The 15,846-nt window shown below is 54.9% G+C and overlaps 2 protein-coding genes and 1 pseudogene across 9 annotated transcripts; all 3 read right to left on the reverse strand.

The window, feature by feature from the left end:
- Positions 1–48: 48 nt before the first annotated feature.
- Positions 49–2,682, reverse strand: LOC100217202 (putative amino acid permease 7). 2 transcript variants are annotated; one of them, XM_008669166.4, is made up of 7 exons: positions 2,279–2,682; positions 1,929–2,174; positions 1,713–1,824; positions 1,395–1,612; positions 1,146–1,279; positions 804–1,031; positions 49–711 (listed from the first exon to the last, which is right to left on the reverse strand). In XM_008669166.4, the coding sequence occupies exons 1-7, from the start codon at positions 2,589–2,591 to the stop codon at positions 301–303; spliced, it is 1,662 nt and encodes a 553-aa protein (XP_008667388.1). In that variant the 5' UTR covers positions 2,592–2,682; the 3' UTR covers positions 49–300. The 2 variants fall into 2 exon arrangements, with proteins under 2 accessions (XP_008667388.1, NP_001137042.1); NM_001143570.1 differs by having other exon boundaries at positions 136–711; positions 1,713–1,806; positions 2,279–2,529.
- Positions 2,683–5,656: 2,974 nt separating this feature from the next.
- On the reverse strand, positions 5,657–6,125 carry LOC103645816 (uncharacterized; annotated as a pseudogene).
- A 581-nt stretch (positions 6,126–6,706) lies between these two features.
- Positions 6,707–10,309, reverse strand: LOC100193265 (uncharacterized). Of its 7 annotated transcripts, none has more exons than XR_004855851.1 (10): positions 9,768–10,309; positions 9,412–9,480; positions 8,786–8,884; positions 8,369–8,541; positions 8,228–8,304; positions 7,983–8,102; positions 7,806–7,887; positions 7,258–7,663; positions 7,040–7,189; positions 6,707–6,956 (listed from the first exon to the last, which is right to left on the reverse strand). XR_004855851.1 is itself a non-coding variant. In NM_001349831.1 (8 exons), exons 1-8 carry the CDS (start codon positions 10,189–10,191, stop codon positions 7,553–7,555), a joined length of 1,161 nt encoding a protein of 386 aa, NP_001336760.1. In that variant the 5' UTR covers positions 10,192–10,214; the 3' UTR covers positions 7,317–7,552. The 7 variants fall into 7 exon arrangements, 1 of the variants encoding a protein (NP_001336760.1); XR_004855847.1 differs by having other exon boundaries at positions 7,040–7,179; positions 7,806–7,893; XR_004855850.1 differs by having other exon boundaries at positions 7,168–7,189; positions 7,806–7,893.
- Positions 10,310–15,846: the final 5,537 nt, after the last annotated feature.

Genomic DNA, 15,846 nt, shown 5'->3' on the forward strand with positions numbered 1-15,846 from the left:
ATAATTTCATTTGCATATGTATTCTCTGTAACTTTAATAAGAGTGGCATTATCTGAAAAACTCCCTGAACAACCATAAATTAAGTGTTACAAAAATCATTTACGTAGCAGTGACACAGCATCACAAAAAAACTTTGGATCTAAACACGCACGGGTAGATATATTCATCAATCATCATGGTCATGGGCTCATGGCTAAGCGAACACAGGGAAATAAAAAAAACTTAGATACAGTACACTCTCTTTACACACTTCCACCATTCATGACATGGTTGACGACAGAAAAGGCGCTAATACCACAACTAGCCGAGCCTCTTGCGGATGACTCCCTCGACGGAGCCGACGAAGGCGAAGGTGCCGACGACGAAGCAGACGACGCTGAATGCCTGAAGCGCGACCCACGTCCGCGTCCACGGCAGGACCCCGCGCTGGACGCAGTACATCTCGACGGGGAGGTAGATGGCGAGGGGCCAGAAGACGACGGCGCCCAGCACGCCCAGCACCTCGTTGAAGTAGGGGAAGAGGAGGGCCAGCCCCGTGGTGCTCGCCACGTACGCCGTCCGGAAACACAGCCGCTGCAGGTTGAGGCTGTAGCTCCACGACGCCGGCGCGCCGGGCACCTTCACGGCGTAGGATTTGTTCACGAACGCGCTGTTCGGGAACCTGGCCGCCAAGGACCGGTCCGCGAAGGTGAAGATCTGCTGGCTGAACATCTGATCGCAACAGCAACAGACCCAGATATTAGCGTACGTGCGCGCATGTCATATGGCAAACGTACGTACTTTTACTGCTTGCTTCGTACTACCTGGTAGCCACCAAGCAGGTGGAGCACGATGCAGGCGTTGGCGAAGTCGATGAGCCAGTACGGCTCGTAGAAGCCGAAGCCGGTGAGCAGGTTGCCCGGCGCAGCGTTGCCGAAGGCGGCGTACCCGAAGCACCCCACGGCGAGGTAGAAGAACGTGGTGGCCAGGACCGCGAGCACGTTCCCCTTCTGCATCGTCTCGCTCTCTGGTGGCGGCGATTTGAGCGTGTCCTGCATGCAGTTTAATGAATTGCAAGAGTTTTTTTTTATGAAGTAAATTAATCGGAAGCTTACTTTGAGAAAAAAAAAGGTGAAGATCGATGCAGTGTAGTAGTAGTAGTATACCTGTATCTCCAGTAGGACAATGGTGTACGGGTAGGCGAACGCGATGTCGCCGATGGCCTGCGCGACTCGCCAGACTTTCTGCGGCGCGGTGCTCATCGGAACTCCGGCGACGCTTCCTTTGATCGCCCCATTTTCTGGTGGATTAATTCGATATACACGCACCAACCAAGATCATTCGCATCCAGGGCCCGCGTACGCGTCAATAACAACGTTGACTGAATCTCGCTCGATCTACCAATGCGAAATCACCTATGGTCTTGGCGAGGCCGAGGCCGAGGCCGATGGTGGCGTAGGTGAAGGACATGACGGCGGCGACGGCGGAGAGCCAGGCCATGCTGTGGAAGTTGGGTATGAGGGACAGCACCGCCTGGGCCGCCCCGAAGAGCAGCATGTAGAGGTGGTCGCCGCCGGCGCCGCAGGGAGCGCTGTGGCCCTGGCTGTGGTAGCAGTTGGCCCTCACGATCGCCCTGCGGCAACACAACAGTAGCGCGTGTCACCATTACCATGCAGCATGGCCAGCAGATCGAACGAAGAGAGCGGCGGGCCGGAAACGATCGGCGTACGTACCTGAGACAGGTCGCCGTGGTGATGGTGTAGGCGATTGCGGTCCCGTACATGTTGAGGTACTGGAACAGGCCGCAGAGCCAGGTGCGCTTCTCCCCTGGGCGCGTTGCTCTTGCTAGCTCTCGTAAGTGGAGTCGCCATGGAAAGATGTGCAAAGGCTAATACGCTAGCCGATAGATATGATAGGAACAAGAACAAGGATGCAGGAGCAACGCGTACCCAGGTGCGTCCTGACGGCGTCCATGTAGGTGTAGTTCCTCTGGCGTTTCAGGGAGCCATCATCGGAGGCAGGGGACCTGTAGCAGTGGGACAGGAGGAAGGCGGAGAGGTAGGTGACGAAGGCGAAGCAGAGCATGGCGACAGGGCCGCCCACCCAGCCCAGCTGCGCGACGCTCCACGAGAGCGCCAGCACGCCGCAGCCGATCACGGCGGTGATGATGTGCGCGAAGCAGGTCCATAGGTTGCCTGCCGCCGCCCATCGAACGACGAGAATTAGATCGGGGGTGTGGGGCTACTGCTGCTGCCGACGCACGCATGCACAAGGCGCGGGAGAGAGTGAGTGGTGGTACCGGTGCGCGCGGCGTGGCCGTCGTCGTCGAGCTCGACGCCGCCGGCGCCGACGCCGCCGACCTCCAGGGAGTGGCTGCCGTGGTGCTGCGCCATTGGCCAGCAGCCGGCGTTGGGAAACCTGAGAGCTCTGAGCTCGTGTCGTGTAGCCAATCGTGTGACTAGTACAGTGAGCAAAGAGTATAGCTCATCGGCGCTAGCGATCCATCCTTGTGTGGGACTGGCCGACTGGGTGGCCCGGAGAGGCCGGATCGAAGAGACCTTTGGCGGGCGACGGCCGACGGGCGGAGACTTTTGTCTCGTCCACAGCCACATGCCCACATCCAAGACGATCCGATCCGGCTGGCGTGGCGCCCTGGTTTACGTGCTACTACTGGTAGTACGAAGCAGGACGAGCTGTCGGGTCTTGCAAGTTCTCTGACGAGTCCAAGCAGCTGTTTTATACACTTGCAGACAAAACAAAGAGAAGAAAACGAGGGTTGCCACATGCGTTGTCAGGATTGTCCGTTCTCAGTTCAGTTTAGCTTGCACGAAACCTTTCCCGGGGATTGGACCCGCTGAACGCTGATTGATGCACTGCCTGCTTGCTTTCGAGAGCCGTTTTGCCGACTGGCGTTGGCCGCCCGATCAAGCGCATCTCTTTCCCTTACCGGATGGGCATGCATGTGATTCTGCTTTGGCGAGAGCCAGCCGGAGACGCCCCACCAGCTAGACCGGTTCAACGTCGGATAGAGTTCGAGTCTGATCAAGATTAGATCGTCGACCATTTAACACGACCTGTATCTAACCTCGTAACCCGTACCTAATTTTTTTTTAAAGTTAGGTCGGATTTTTTAGTTTCGAGTCAGTTTTTCCGGGCTTGTCTGATTTTAGATAAAAAAAATCATGACTCAAATCCAGCCCATGAATTATTACATATAAAAAAATAACGACCCACCGCCCACCACCTACCAGCAGTGGTCGAGGAGGTCACCAGATTTCATAAATGGTTTGAGCAAATCGCCTTTCTCATGAGGATGACGTGGTGGCCATGGCGTTTCGCTCACGGGTCACGTGGCGCCTCGATCATTGATTGATGGACAAAAACAGTTAGGCTGATCCTGATTCCTGACCGAGTCATTGGCCAATCATATCATATCACTAGGTGTGTGCCCGTGCGTTGCGACGGGAGTACGCTGGAATGAGTACCGACACATATCAGATCGGATCTTATATTTTCTTGAGGATCTGGAGAAAGTTTGCTCGAAAGCCTAACATGTTAAGACCTGAGCATGTTTTACCCTTGTGCCCCATCAGCACACTGTTCTGACTTACACCGATGAGGATGGTGATATTGTCATGCTAGATGATGATGATGACTTGCGTGATGCAGCTCTCCGTCAGAAATTAAACCCTCTCAGGATTACTGTTCAACTGAAGAAAAATCAACCAACTGAAAAAAGATACTTCTGCACCAGTGAAATCCACTGCTCAGGATACACTATCCGAGATAATGTCAGCTATTGAAGGTTTGAAGCCTGTTCGGGAAGATAGTCTGGCCCATATAAAATCAGCTATTGGTGAAGCAATCAAGTCTATCCTAGAGCCAATACCTGATGCCCTTGCAAAACTTTCTCATGAAATACTTGATGCAGCACCACCACCATTAGCTGAGCTGATGAAACCTTTTGCACAATTGATGGCACCAAACAATAATGGCAATGGGCCATCTGATGTGCATGCTAAGGGGTCATCTAGCTCTTCCAGTGCACAGGTGCCAGCTGAAGCTAAAAATGAGCCCAAAGTTAGGCCAAGTTTGGGTCTTTAGACCGTGTTGAAAGAGGCTGCTGGACTTGTTCCTAATGCTGGAGCTTCTCAGGTTCAACAGCCATTAATGTATCCATCTATTGAGGAGATGATGTTCCCCTGTAATTCAGTCGACAAATCTGTTTGCAAAGGGAAGATTTGATCAAAGGGAAAATCTGTTACGTCCTGAGGCATCCAACTCATAGTTGTATTTTCTAGGGCAAACGGAACCATAGTTACAAGTGCAAGCCATTCCGCAGCATTCCGAGAATATCAGTTTTAGTGGACCATTCAACATCAGGGAACTAAAATAGGTTTTGCCCTGCCCCCCTAGACAACTGGGTTCATCGCACACATAATTCGATAGTACAACAGCTGGATCAGCCCAAGGAAAATCATACACCGAAAAATTGATGGGTGGTCCGGGTTTGATCCCCAGCAATGTCGCTTTTATTTTCTATTTTCTGTTCTTTTTCAGCTACCCAGGAGGTCACTGAGCCTAAATGTCTGATATTCTCTCACAAAAGAAGATGCTAAAGAACCTCTTGTCCACTTCGATTTTGCAACTGGAAACAGTCGGTTCCCTCCAAATCGCAGTCAGTTTCCTATCTAACTGTTGAAGCCAACTCATCGAGCACATGAAACATCTCACAAGTTGGTCAAATATCAGTTTTAGTGGACCATTCAACATCAGGGAACTAAAATAGGTTTTGCCCTGCCCCCTCGACAACTGGGTTCATCGTACACATAATTCGATAGTACAACAGCTGGATCAGCCCAAGGAAAATCATACACCGAAAAATTGATGGGTGGTCCGGGTTTGATCCCCAGCAATGCCGCTTTTATTTTCTATTTTCTGTTCTTTTTCAGCTACCCAGGAGGTCACTGAGCCTAAATGTCTGATATTCTCTCACAAAAGAAGATGCTAAAGAACCTCTTGTCCACTTCGATTTTGCAACTGGAAACAGTCGGTTCCCTCCAAATCGCAGTCAGTTTCCTATCTAACTGTTGAAGCCAACTCATCGAGCACATGAAACATCTCACAAGTTGGTCAAATATAGTTGCTCCAAACGGATTCAATCACTCACGGAGCTCAAGCACTCGATTCATTATTTATCTTTATCCTAGTGGACGATGGCTGGCAGATGCTTGGACCTACAGTGAACAAGTTTTTCCGTACTTAGAGCTCGCTCAGAGCTACTGTTGTTGTGCAAAACCAGATTACCATAACTTCCACAGGCCAAAGTTCAGAGCTAACGGTGTTGTAAGCATGGTCAAGACCACATCATCACGCATTCAGAGGCTGACAATCTGAACTCTCGCCTTGGCAACAGTAGAGAAAAACAGCAGCAGTGCACATTCACATACATGCTATAACATAAACAGTGCACATTCACTAACTACAAAATTCCTACTCGAACCAATCAAAGCAACTAATTGGACGAAGCAGCATTAGCGAACCAATCAAAGTAACAATCCAACGAAGTAGCAGCTCGACGACAAACTTAGAAAGAACCTGTACTGCACATGCCCTTATTGTTTACCTGTCCAATACGGCAATACCTGCCATCCCCATTCCCTTCCCCAAACCCCAATCACTTCCTCGCACGCATACACGCCCCGCGTCGCCGCGCGCCTCTGTCCACTGCCATGCCTTCTCACCTCCTCCAGCAGCCCCTCCCTCCAGCTGCTCCACCGTCGTCTCTCTTGCTTGCCCATAGTCAACACCGTCGCCACCATCGCTTCCGCGGTGGTCGCAGTAGCTTTGTTGCTCTTGCTCGTTGTCCTCCTCCGGCGACGGAGGCTCCGGACCGGATCCCCACACTCCCGTGCTCCCCGCTGCTAGACCCCGCTCGCCCGCTTCGGCGCTACTCCCGCCGCACGCTTCGCCGCGCCACAGGCGGGTTCCACCCGTCCCGCCTCCTCGGCAGTGGCGCCGCCTCGCCCGTCTTCCTCGCCACCTTCCCCGACGCCTCGCTCGCCGCTGTGAAGACGTGCGCGTCGGCGCACGAGCTCCACCTCCTCGCATCGCTCCCTGAATCCCCTCACCTTGTTTCCCTCCATGGCTACTCGCCCGGCCCGGGCTCCGTCGGTGGCACTGCCGAGCGCCCGCCCCTCCTTGTCTTCGAGTACATGCCACAGGGATCCCTTCAGGGCGCGCTATTCGGAGGCGGCGACGCTGCTGCCCGCGATGGCCAGTTCCTGGACTCGCAGAGGGGGGATGCGGCGGCCGTAAGGAGCGGCATTTGCGGGTCACACGCGTTGTGCGGTGAATCATGGCTGGGTGGGGCTGTGCGGGCGCGCGCGGGATCGTCGTCGGTGGTTGTTTGCCGGGCGGCCTGGAATCGCGGCTGGGTGGTTGCGGGCGCGAGCGTTGGGCGGGGAATCCCGGCTGGGTGTGTGCGGGCGACGGGATCCGCGGGAGGCAGGGGAGAGCGGGGGCAGTCTACAGATGACTCTTAATAGTTGTAGAGATATGATACGAAAACTAGAGGATTCGTGTACTCACTGTAGTACCTTTGCAAACTATCTTTTCGTCTATTTATATAACAATTATCTTTCTATTATATCAATAATTTTATTTCATTTTTTTAGTGTCTAACTTTATCTCTCTTTCTCTTTCGCCTGGCCATTCGACCTCTATGTATTATGCTGTTTGCTTCAGATTAAAGTCAGCTGTAAACTATAGATACAAAATCCTGTAAAAACAATAAAATTCGTTACAAATTAAAGCCAAACCAAACGAACATGTTGCTTGCTTGTGATCCGGTCTCCGGAGTCTCTTGTCCTCCAGTCTCGGGAGTCGGGCGGGATTCCAGGATCCATCCGTCGAGAACAAATGGACCGGCAGCGGCTGACGGCTTGACGCCGATGAACCTCAAAAACGACCTGGACCTGCGGAAGTGCGGAGCATGTGCTGTGTCAGTGCTCAGTGTGCGCGCGTTTGTCTCCTTGGGTTTGGAACGGAACTTGATAACCTCGGTGAGGCTCGTCCAGGAAATTGAAGCGAGCGAGCAGAAAGGCATTAGTTGTTCGGTGCTCACGCAGTCACGCGCGCGATAAATTTCACATCTCGATTCTTGAGTAAAAGAACTTGAAATCCTACCATTATTCAGAACTTGAACTCTCTGCCATTAACGTGTGCTCAGAGGCAGAGGAGGGAAGTTAAGCAGATCAAATATTAAAATATAGATACCTGGCGCGGGGAGGCCGGGAGGGAGTGCTTGGAATCAAGTGACAGCAGCACGCGCGCATAAGTTCAGTTTGATTCATTCATGGACCACCAACATATACAATTTCACACAGAACAAAGCTGGATCAGACCTACTCCCTCGGTCCTAAAATATAATTCATTCTACACTATTTATACGTTTATTAATATGGATCGGAAAAAAATAGGCTAGAAAGAACTATATTTTGGGACGGAGATAGTATGTTTTTTCAACAGACAAAAAGAAACAGGGAGATGGCATTCACCAGTTCACGAGACATCACCGTGAAACTGCAAACGAATCAACAAATGTAGGCTTAGCTCGCCAGCAGCCAAAAAATGGGGCCTTCCTGAGGAGCTCAAGCGCGTGATGGTATTCATGAGCCGTATCCTGCAACAGGAACAGAAAATCAGACACGTTTGTAATCGGTTCTTGGATGGTAGCAGGTGAAATCAATAGGAAGAACCTGGCGGAATAAAAAACGCTATGTCTTAGTACTAAACATCAGTTTATCCCAGAGATCACGAAATACCTTAAGTGCCCGGTAAGATAGCTCCTCGCATTTTAGTTGCCTCACCAAAGGATGCTCAAGGGACAAAAATGCTTCTAGTAGTCTTCTCCTAGGACAACAGTCAACACACGGTCCTCTCAACGGTTTTGCGTCAGAATCGCGATGGAAGAAATCCACACAAGGAAAAGACCCGCTTACTTGCAGACCAGTGACTCGGTGGAGGGTAAGTGTGCTGCCTTTGATGAGGTTCCTTGTTTCCTACCAGTTGTGCCTAAGACAACTTCATGCAAACCGGATTTATTCCAACAAATCGAGTACCTAGTAAAAGATAAACGACAAAGCTAACGCTTCAGTAAAAAAGAATGGCACAATAAACGGATGCATAAAGAAAGAGACAAAATGGGGGGAAAAGGATCCAGCTCATGGAACAAACCATATACTACCCGCATGTCAAGAGGCGTACGTCTCCAGGAATCTGTTGAAACTCTGTTGGTGGGACAGGCGCCTCAAAAACCTTTGGCTGAAGATAGAAATGATTTGTTATCGTGGAGAAGTTACTGGAACATAAGAAAAGGAACACCAACCTTCTGCATTTTGAAAGGAGGCGGCAATTCGGTGGGTAGAGAGGACAGACGAGCATCCAGGGCCTTCTTGATATTATTTTTAATAGAGAACCGTTCAGGAGTACCATCAGGTAATTGTCCAATAGTAATGGTGGACAAATACAAGGGTTCCAGTATATGTGACAGCAATGCACCTGTTGAGGAATGCACAGAAAGAGGATTTATCCTACTTGGACATTTTGTAACCACTAAAGGGCACAATATAAAAAAAACAGTAATAGGATGCAAGAAAATAGCAATGCTGAATTGGATGCATAGAAAATTCCATGTTGACATAGAGGCAGAAGTTCCACACATATATATCTTAACTACTGTTACAAGATGAATAGCACATGTTAAAATGTTTCTGATCTTATCAACAGAAGTGGAAATGGTTACCTTGAATTCCTACAACGCTCCAGCGGGTGATTTTGTCAAAGCAGCTCATGGACGATGTTGTATCACCACGCCCTGGTTTCCTTTGAACAAAGCCAATTTCTGATATACAGAGTAGTATACTTATATTAGAAAATATATGACATATGTAATAGGATGAAATATAGTTTTGTTAAAATGTGGGCAATACAATGAATTCAATTTCTGTTGGCAGAACCAATAGAGACAAATGTCAGCATGTACCAATCTTGTGGATCGTATCAAACACCTACCGGGGTGTAAAATGGACCCTCCATTAAGCATAAAAAAACAATGTAAGCAGTCCAGTTCCACTGTTCCAGTTTAGCTGGACAGTTGCACAGAGGTTACTTAAGTCAACTAGCTAGGAGCACCACACTTCCATGCTACTGTTTTATCAATATATAAGGGCAGCAGACAAAATCAAGAAACCATCATAACTAAAATACATCTGGTTTGTAAACTAAACAATTCTCAAACTAATTGTTACCGGGACAAGGACCATGGAAGACACTACCATACTTAAAAGTTAGGGTACATGAAAATTACGAGCTCAAAACTTTGAAGGTACTGTTATGTAGAACACCAACATCAAGACAGTATAAGCATACCGACATTCATACTGTTCAGCTGTTTTCTTGGCAAATCAGACTGCGATGGTGGTACTGGCATGACTCCACCTACACAAAGTCACCAAATCAACTGGAACCATCAAACTATGTTATCAGGATATTGCCACAACCGACAAGAAAAAAATGATGGAATAGGTCTGCGAAAGTGCAGCAGCACAAGTATCACTTGTATCAGTTTACATACAAAGATGCAGGGTTGTTGAACAATTAGTCCGAGCAGTTAAAAATTTAGCTATTCCTAACTTAGCATTGTATTCTACATAGCATGCTCTAGGACAAACAATCGGAATCCAAACAAAAGAACACCAGTGTCTACTCACTACCATGGCACATACATGGGAGTTGTGTGATGTAAAGATGAAGGCAGTGCCCATCCCTCAGCCTCCATCTCCCAGCATCCCCGGAAGCAACCAGCCAATCAGGCGGGGCGCCACGGCCGATCTCGGAGTAGACGAGGCGGAGCAGCGCGCGGCGAGCGATGACCTCAGCGTGCGCGTCGTGAACGAGGTCCCCACGTGCGCTGAGCATCGAGGCACCGAGGCACTTGGTGCCGGTGCCCATGGAGAGCACAGTGAGGCTGTGCGAGTCCTGCGGGGCAGAGAGGAGGATGGCGGCGAGGACCGTGGACTCGCGCCCCTGCGGCTTCCCTTTCTTGGCCAGTGAGCGGTAGTGCCGGAGCGCCGCCGAGGACGCAGCTTCCGCCCAGGAGGAGGGAACGGCGGCGCCCTCTTGTGACGGCGCCGGAGAGGAGGACAGCATGGACGGCGTCGATGAGTTCTCGGGAGCAGGGTCAGAGAATCTAAACGAGTGCAGCAGCTTTGTGAAAAGTAGGGCTAAAAAAAATCTTGAGCTGGACGGCTCACACTCAAAACGAACCTAGCTGAAACTGATTTTTTGTCAGCTTGGATCAATTTGCTGTACCTATAAGCTGGCTCATGGTTTAACCAAACGAAATTTTATCACCTAAAGTTCTAATTAATATATAGTATTGATATTAAATAGACGATTAGTTTATATTATTTAAAATTACTGTACAGATTTAATCTATTTTCTCTATCATATTAGTAATATATTTAATTTACTTGTCGGGGACCATAATTAGGGGTACCCTCAAGACGCCTAATTCTCAGCTGGTAACCCCCATCAGCATAAAGCTGCAAATGCCTGATGGGCACGATTAAGTCAGGGATCAGTCCACACGAGTGACTCGATCACGCTTCACCCGAGCCTAGCCTCGGCCAAAGGCAGCCGACCTCGAGAGACTTCCGTCTCGCCCGAGGCCCCCTTTTTATGGCGGACACATCACCGGCTCGCCCAAGGCCTTGGCTTCGCTCAGAAGCAACCTTGACTAAATCACCACACCGACTGACCAAATTGCAGGGGCATTTAACGCAAAGGTGGACTGACACCTCTATCCTGACACGCGCCCCCGGCAGAGCCGAGGTGACCGCCGTCACTCCACCGCCCCACTGGCCAGTCTGACAGAAGGGCAGCGCCGCCTGCGCCACTCCGACTGCAGTGCCACTCGACAGAGTGAGTCTGACAGGCAATCAGGCCTTGCCAAAGGCGCCACGGCGAACTCCGCTCCGCCCGACCCCAGGGCTCGGACTCGGGCTAAGACCCGGAAGACGGCGAACTCCGCTCCGCCCGACCCCAGGGCTCGGACTCGGGCTAAGACCCGGAAGACGGCGAACTCCGCTCCGCCCGACCCCAGGGCTCGGACTCGGGCTAAGACCCGGAAGACGGCGAACTCCGCTCCGCCCGACCCCAGGGCTCGGACTCGGGCTAAGACCCGGAAGACGGCGAACTCCGCTCCGCCCGACCCCAGGGCTCGGACTCGGGCTAAGACCCGGAAGACGGCAAACTCCGCTCCGCCCGACCCCAGGGCTCGGACTCGGGCTAAGACCCGAAAAACGGCGAACTCCGCTCCGCCCGACCCCAGGGCTCGGACTCGGGCTAAGACCCGGAAGACGACGAAACTCCGCCTCGCCCGACCCCAGGGCTCGGACTCCGCCCTGGCCTCGGCTGAACGACTTCCGCCTCGCCCGACCCCTTGGCTCGGGCTCGGCCACGGCAACAGAAGACAGACTCAACCTCGGCTTCGGAGGAAACCCCACGTCACCCTGCCTAGGGCACAGACCGCCACGTCAACAGGAGGCGCCATCATCATCCCACCCCGAATTGACTCGGGTCACGGAGGACAAGACCGGCGTCTCATCCGGCCAGCTCCGCCAGAGGGGCAATGATGGCGCTCCACAAGCTCTATGACGACAGCGGCCCCCAGCTCTCTTACGGAAGCAGGACAACGTCAGCAGGGACTCGACCGCTCCAACAGCTGTCCCTCCATCAGGCTCCGCCGCACCTCCGACAGCCACGACACCACACCAGCAGGGTACCCAAATCTCTCCGGCTGCCACATTGGCATGTACCTAGGGCACTAGCTCTCCCTCCGCTAGACACGTAGCACTCTGCTACATCCCCATTGTACACCTGGATCCTCTCCTTACGACTATAAAAGGAAGGACCAGGGCCTTCTCAGAGAAGGTTGGCCGCGCGGGACCGAGGACGGGACAGGCGCTCTCTTGGGGCCGCTCGCTTCCCTCACCCGCGTGGACGCTTGTAACCCCCCTACTGCAAGCGCACCCGACCTGGGCGCGGGACGAACACGAAGGCCGCGGGACTTCCACCTCTCTCACGCTCGGCTCCGGCCGCCTCGCCTCTCCCCCCTTCGCGCTCGCCCACGCGCTCGACCCATCTGGGCTGGGGCACGCAGCACACTCACTCGTCGGCTTAGGGACCCCCCTGTCTCGAAACGCCGACAGTTGGCGCGCCAGGTAGGGGCCTGCTGCGTGCTGACAAACAGCTCCCCGTCAAGCTCCAGATGGGCAGTCTCCAGCAACCTCTCCGGCCCGGGACGGTGCTTCGTTTCGGGACTCTCGAGTTCATGTCCTTCGACGGCAGCTACGACATGACACTTCTTCCACCGCCGCGCGACTACGACAATGGTGGCCGACAACCCGCCCGCCGGCGGCGGAATCGACGACGTCTTCCCCGCGTGGTGAAAGAGCAATATTCGGGCTCGCTCCGTTCTCTCCCCGGCCAACGGAGGAGGAGGCGGAGCCGTCAAGGCCAGACGGGAGGCCGCGCTTCGCCGGCCGTCGAGCGAATCGACGCCCCCGACGCCCCGACGGAAGGCACGCCGGACGTCGACCTCGCGTTTGAGACGGAGGCGAGCGCCGTCCCCCCGCGGCACGCTGACCCCGAGCAAGAAGACGACGCCGGCGCGCTCGCGGAAAGCCTGCAGGACGTCGCCCTCGAACCAGAGATGACGGCGCAACCAGTCCCCGATGTGACTACGTCGCTCCTCGTCGACCAAAAGGTAACGACTAACTCCCATCTTGCGTCATTTCGACTCGGCCTCAACCCGCCAAACGACCTCGTTTTGGCGGGCGCTCTCGTTGAGGCGAGTGCAACCCCACTGAGGTTCTGTATGCGGTCACCTTGGGACCGACTGACGGACGTCTCGACCTACGGGCCCTCCGGGTCCGAGGAAGATGACGATCCCAGCATCGGTTGGGATTTCTCCGGACTTGGCAACCCCAGTGCCGTGCGGGACTTCATGACCGCATGTGACTACTGTCTGTCCGACTGTTCCGATGGAAGCCGCAGCCTTGGCGACGAGAGCTGCGGCCCAGGCCTCGAATGTTTCCACATCGAGCTAGGGGATCCCACCGAAGGCAACCATCTTGGCATGCCGGAGGATGGTGATCTCCCTAGGCCGGTGCCTCGCGCCGACATCCCACGGGAGCTAGCTGTGGTCCCCGCTCCGGCGGGGGGTTACGACCCACAACTCGAGCAAGTCCGCGAGGCGCAGGCCAGGCTCAACGAGGGAACAGGAGCGCTTGAGCCGATCCGTCGGGACGTCGGACAGGCATTGGTGGGCCAACCCCTGGCCGGAGAAATACGTCATCTGCCCCAAGGTCTCCAACACCGCGTCGCCAACGATGCCAGGATCAGGCCGCCGCCCGCATCCAGTGGGGTCGGTCAGAACCTGGCAACCGCAGCGATGCTCATCCGCGCGATGCCGGAGCCGTCAACCACCGAGGGTCGGCGAATCCAGGGAGAACTCAAGAATCTCCTGGAAGGCGCTGCGGCCCGGCGGGCCGAGAGCACTGCATCCCGGAGGCAAGGATATCCCTCGGAACCTCATGCCGCGACTTCCCGATTCATGCGGGAAGCCTCGGTCTACACCGGGCGCACGCGCAACACCGCGCCTGCGGCCCCGGGCCACCTCGGCAACGAGCACCACCGACGCGACCGTCGGGCTCACCTCGACGAAAGGGTGCGCCGAGGCTACCACCCCAGGCGTGGGGGGCGCTACGACAGCGGGGAGGATCGGAGTCCCTCGCCCGAACCACCCGGTCCGCAGGCCTTCAGTCGGGCCATCCGACGGGCGCCATTCCCGACCCGGTTCCGACCCCCGATTACTATCACAAAGTACTCGGGGGAAACGAGACCGGAACTGTGGCTCGCAGACTACCGCCTTGCCTGCCAACTGGGTGGAACGGACGACGACAACCTCATCATCCGCAACCTCCCCCTGTTCCTCTCCGACACTGCTCGCGCCTGGTTGGAGCACCTGCCTCCGGGGCAGATTTCCAACTGGGACGACTTGGTCCAAGCCTTCGCAGGCAATTTCCAGGGCACATACGTGCGCCCCGGGAACTCCTGGGACCTTCGAAGCTGCCGGCAACAGCCGGGGGAGTCGCTCCGGGACTACATCCGGCGATTCTCGAAGCAGCGCACCGAGCTGCCCAACATCACCGACTCGGATGTCATCGGCGCGTTCCTCGCCGGCACCACTTGCCGCGACCTGGTGAGCAAGCTGGGTCGCAAAACCCCCACCAGGGCGAGCGAGCTGATGGACATCGCCACCAAGTTCGCCTCCGGCCAGGAGGCGGTCGAGGCTATCTTCCGAAAGGACAAGCAGCCCCAGGGCCGCCCATCGGAAGAAGATCCCGAGGCGTCTGCTCCGCGCGGTGCCAAGAAGAAAGGCAAGAAGAAGTCGCAATCGAAACGCGACGCCGCAGACGCGGACCCTGTCGCCGCCGTCGAGTATAAGAACCCTCGGAAGCCCCCCGGAGGTGCAAACCTCTTCGACAAGATGCTCAAGGAGCCGTGCCCCTACCATCAGGGGCCCGTCAAGCACACCCTCGAGGAGTGCGTTATGCTTCGGCGTCATTTCCACAGGGCCGGGCCACCCGCCGAGGGTGGCAGGGCCCACGACGACGACAAGAACGAAGATCACCCAGCAGGGGGGTTCCCCGAGGTCCGTGACTGCTTCATGATCTATGGAGGGCATGCGGCGAATACCTCGGCTCGGCACCGCAAGCAAGAGCGCCGGGAGGTCTGCTCGGTGAAGGTGGCGGCGCCAGTCTACCTAGACTGGTCCGACAAGCCCATCACTTTCGACCGGGCCGACCACCCCGACCATGTGCCGAGCCCGGGGGAATACCCGCTCGTCGTCGACCCCGTCGTCGGCAATGTCAGGCTCACCAAGGTCCTGATGGACGGGGGCAGCTGCCTCAACATCATCTACGCCGAGACCCTCAAGCTTCTGCGCGTCGATCCGTCCTCCGTCCGAGCAGGCGCTGCGCCCTTCCACGGGATCATCCCTGGGAAGCGCGTCCAGCCCCTCGGGCGACTCGACCTCCCAGTCTGCTTCGGGACACCCTCCAACTTCCGAAGGGAGACCCTGACGTTCGAAGTGGTCGGGTTCCGAGGAACCTACCACGCCGTGCTAGGGAGGCCATGCTACGCGAAGTTCATGGCCGTCCCCAACTACACCTACCTGAAGCTCAAGATGCTGGGCCCCAACGGGGTCATCACTGTCGGCCCCACGTACAAACACGCGTTCGAATGCGACGTGGAGTGCGTGGAGTACGCTGAGGCCCTCGCCGAGTCCGAGGCCCTCATCGCCGACCTGGAGAACCTCTCCAAGGAGGTCCCAGACGTGAAGCGCCATGCCGGCAACTTCGAGCCAGCGGAGACGGTCAAGGCCGTCCCCCTCGACCCCAGTGGCGACACCACCAAGCAGATCCGGATCGGTTCCGGGCTCGAACCCAAATAGGAAGCAGTGCTCGTCGACTTTCTCCGCACAAACGCCGACGTCTTTGCGTGGAGTCCCTCGGACATGCCCGGCATACCGAGGGATGTCGCCGAGCACTCGCTGGATATTCGGGCCGGAGCCCGACCCGTCAGGCAGCCTCTGCGCCGATTCGACGAGGAGAAGCGCAGAGCGATTGGCGAAGAGATCCACAAGCTAATGGCGGCAGGGTTCATCAAAGAGGTATTCCATCCCGAATGGCTTGCCAACCCTGTGCTTGTGAGGAAGAAAGGGGGGAAATGGCGGAT

The sequence above is a fragment of the Zea mays genome, chromosome 2 (genome assembly GCF_902167145.1).
Source record: "Zea mays cultivar B73 chromosome 2, Zm-B73-REFERENCE-NAM-5.0, whole genome shotgun sequence".
NCBI lineage: Eukaryota > Viridiplantae > Streptophyta > Magnoliopsida > Poales > Poaceae > Zea > Zea mays.

Bases quoted from the DNA above. Each gene is read 5' to 3' on its own strand.
- LOC100217202 (XM_008669166.4), bottom strand. From the start codon at position 2,591: ATGTGGCTGTGGACGAGACAAAAGTCTCCGCCCGTCGGCCGTCGCCCG. The intron at 1,825-1,928 runs GTACGCGTTGCT...TACGAGAGCTAG, and splicing joins CGCCGTCAGGACGCACCTGG to CAAGAGCAACGCGCCCAGGG. The intron at 712-803 runs GTAGTACGAAGC...TGTTGCGATCAG, and splicing joins ACCTGCTTGGTGGCTACCAG to ATGTTCAGCCAGCAGATCTT.
- LOC100193265 (NM_001349831.1), bottom strand. From the start codon at position 10,191: ATGCTGTCCTCCTCTCCGGCGCCGTCACAAGAGGGCGCCGCCGTTCCC. The intron at 8,305-8,368 runs GTTGGTGTTCCT...TTCTATCTTCAG, and splicing joins CTCCTTTCAAAATGCAGAAG to CCAAAGGTTTTTGAGGCGCC. The intron at 7,664-7,805 runs GTATTTCGTGAT...TTCCTGTTGCAG, and splicing joins TATCTTACCGGGCACTTAAG to GATACGGCTCATGAATACCA.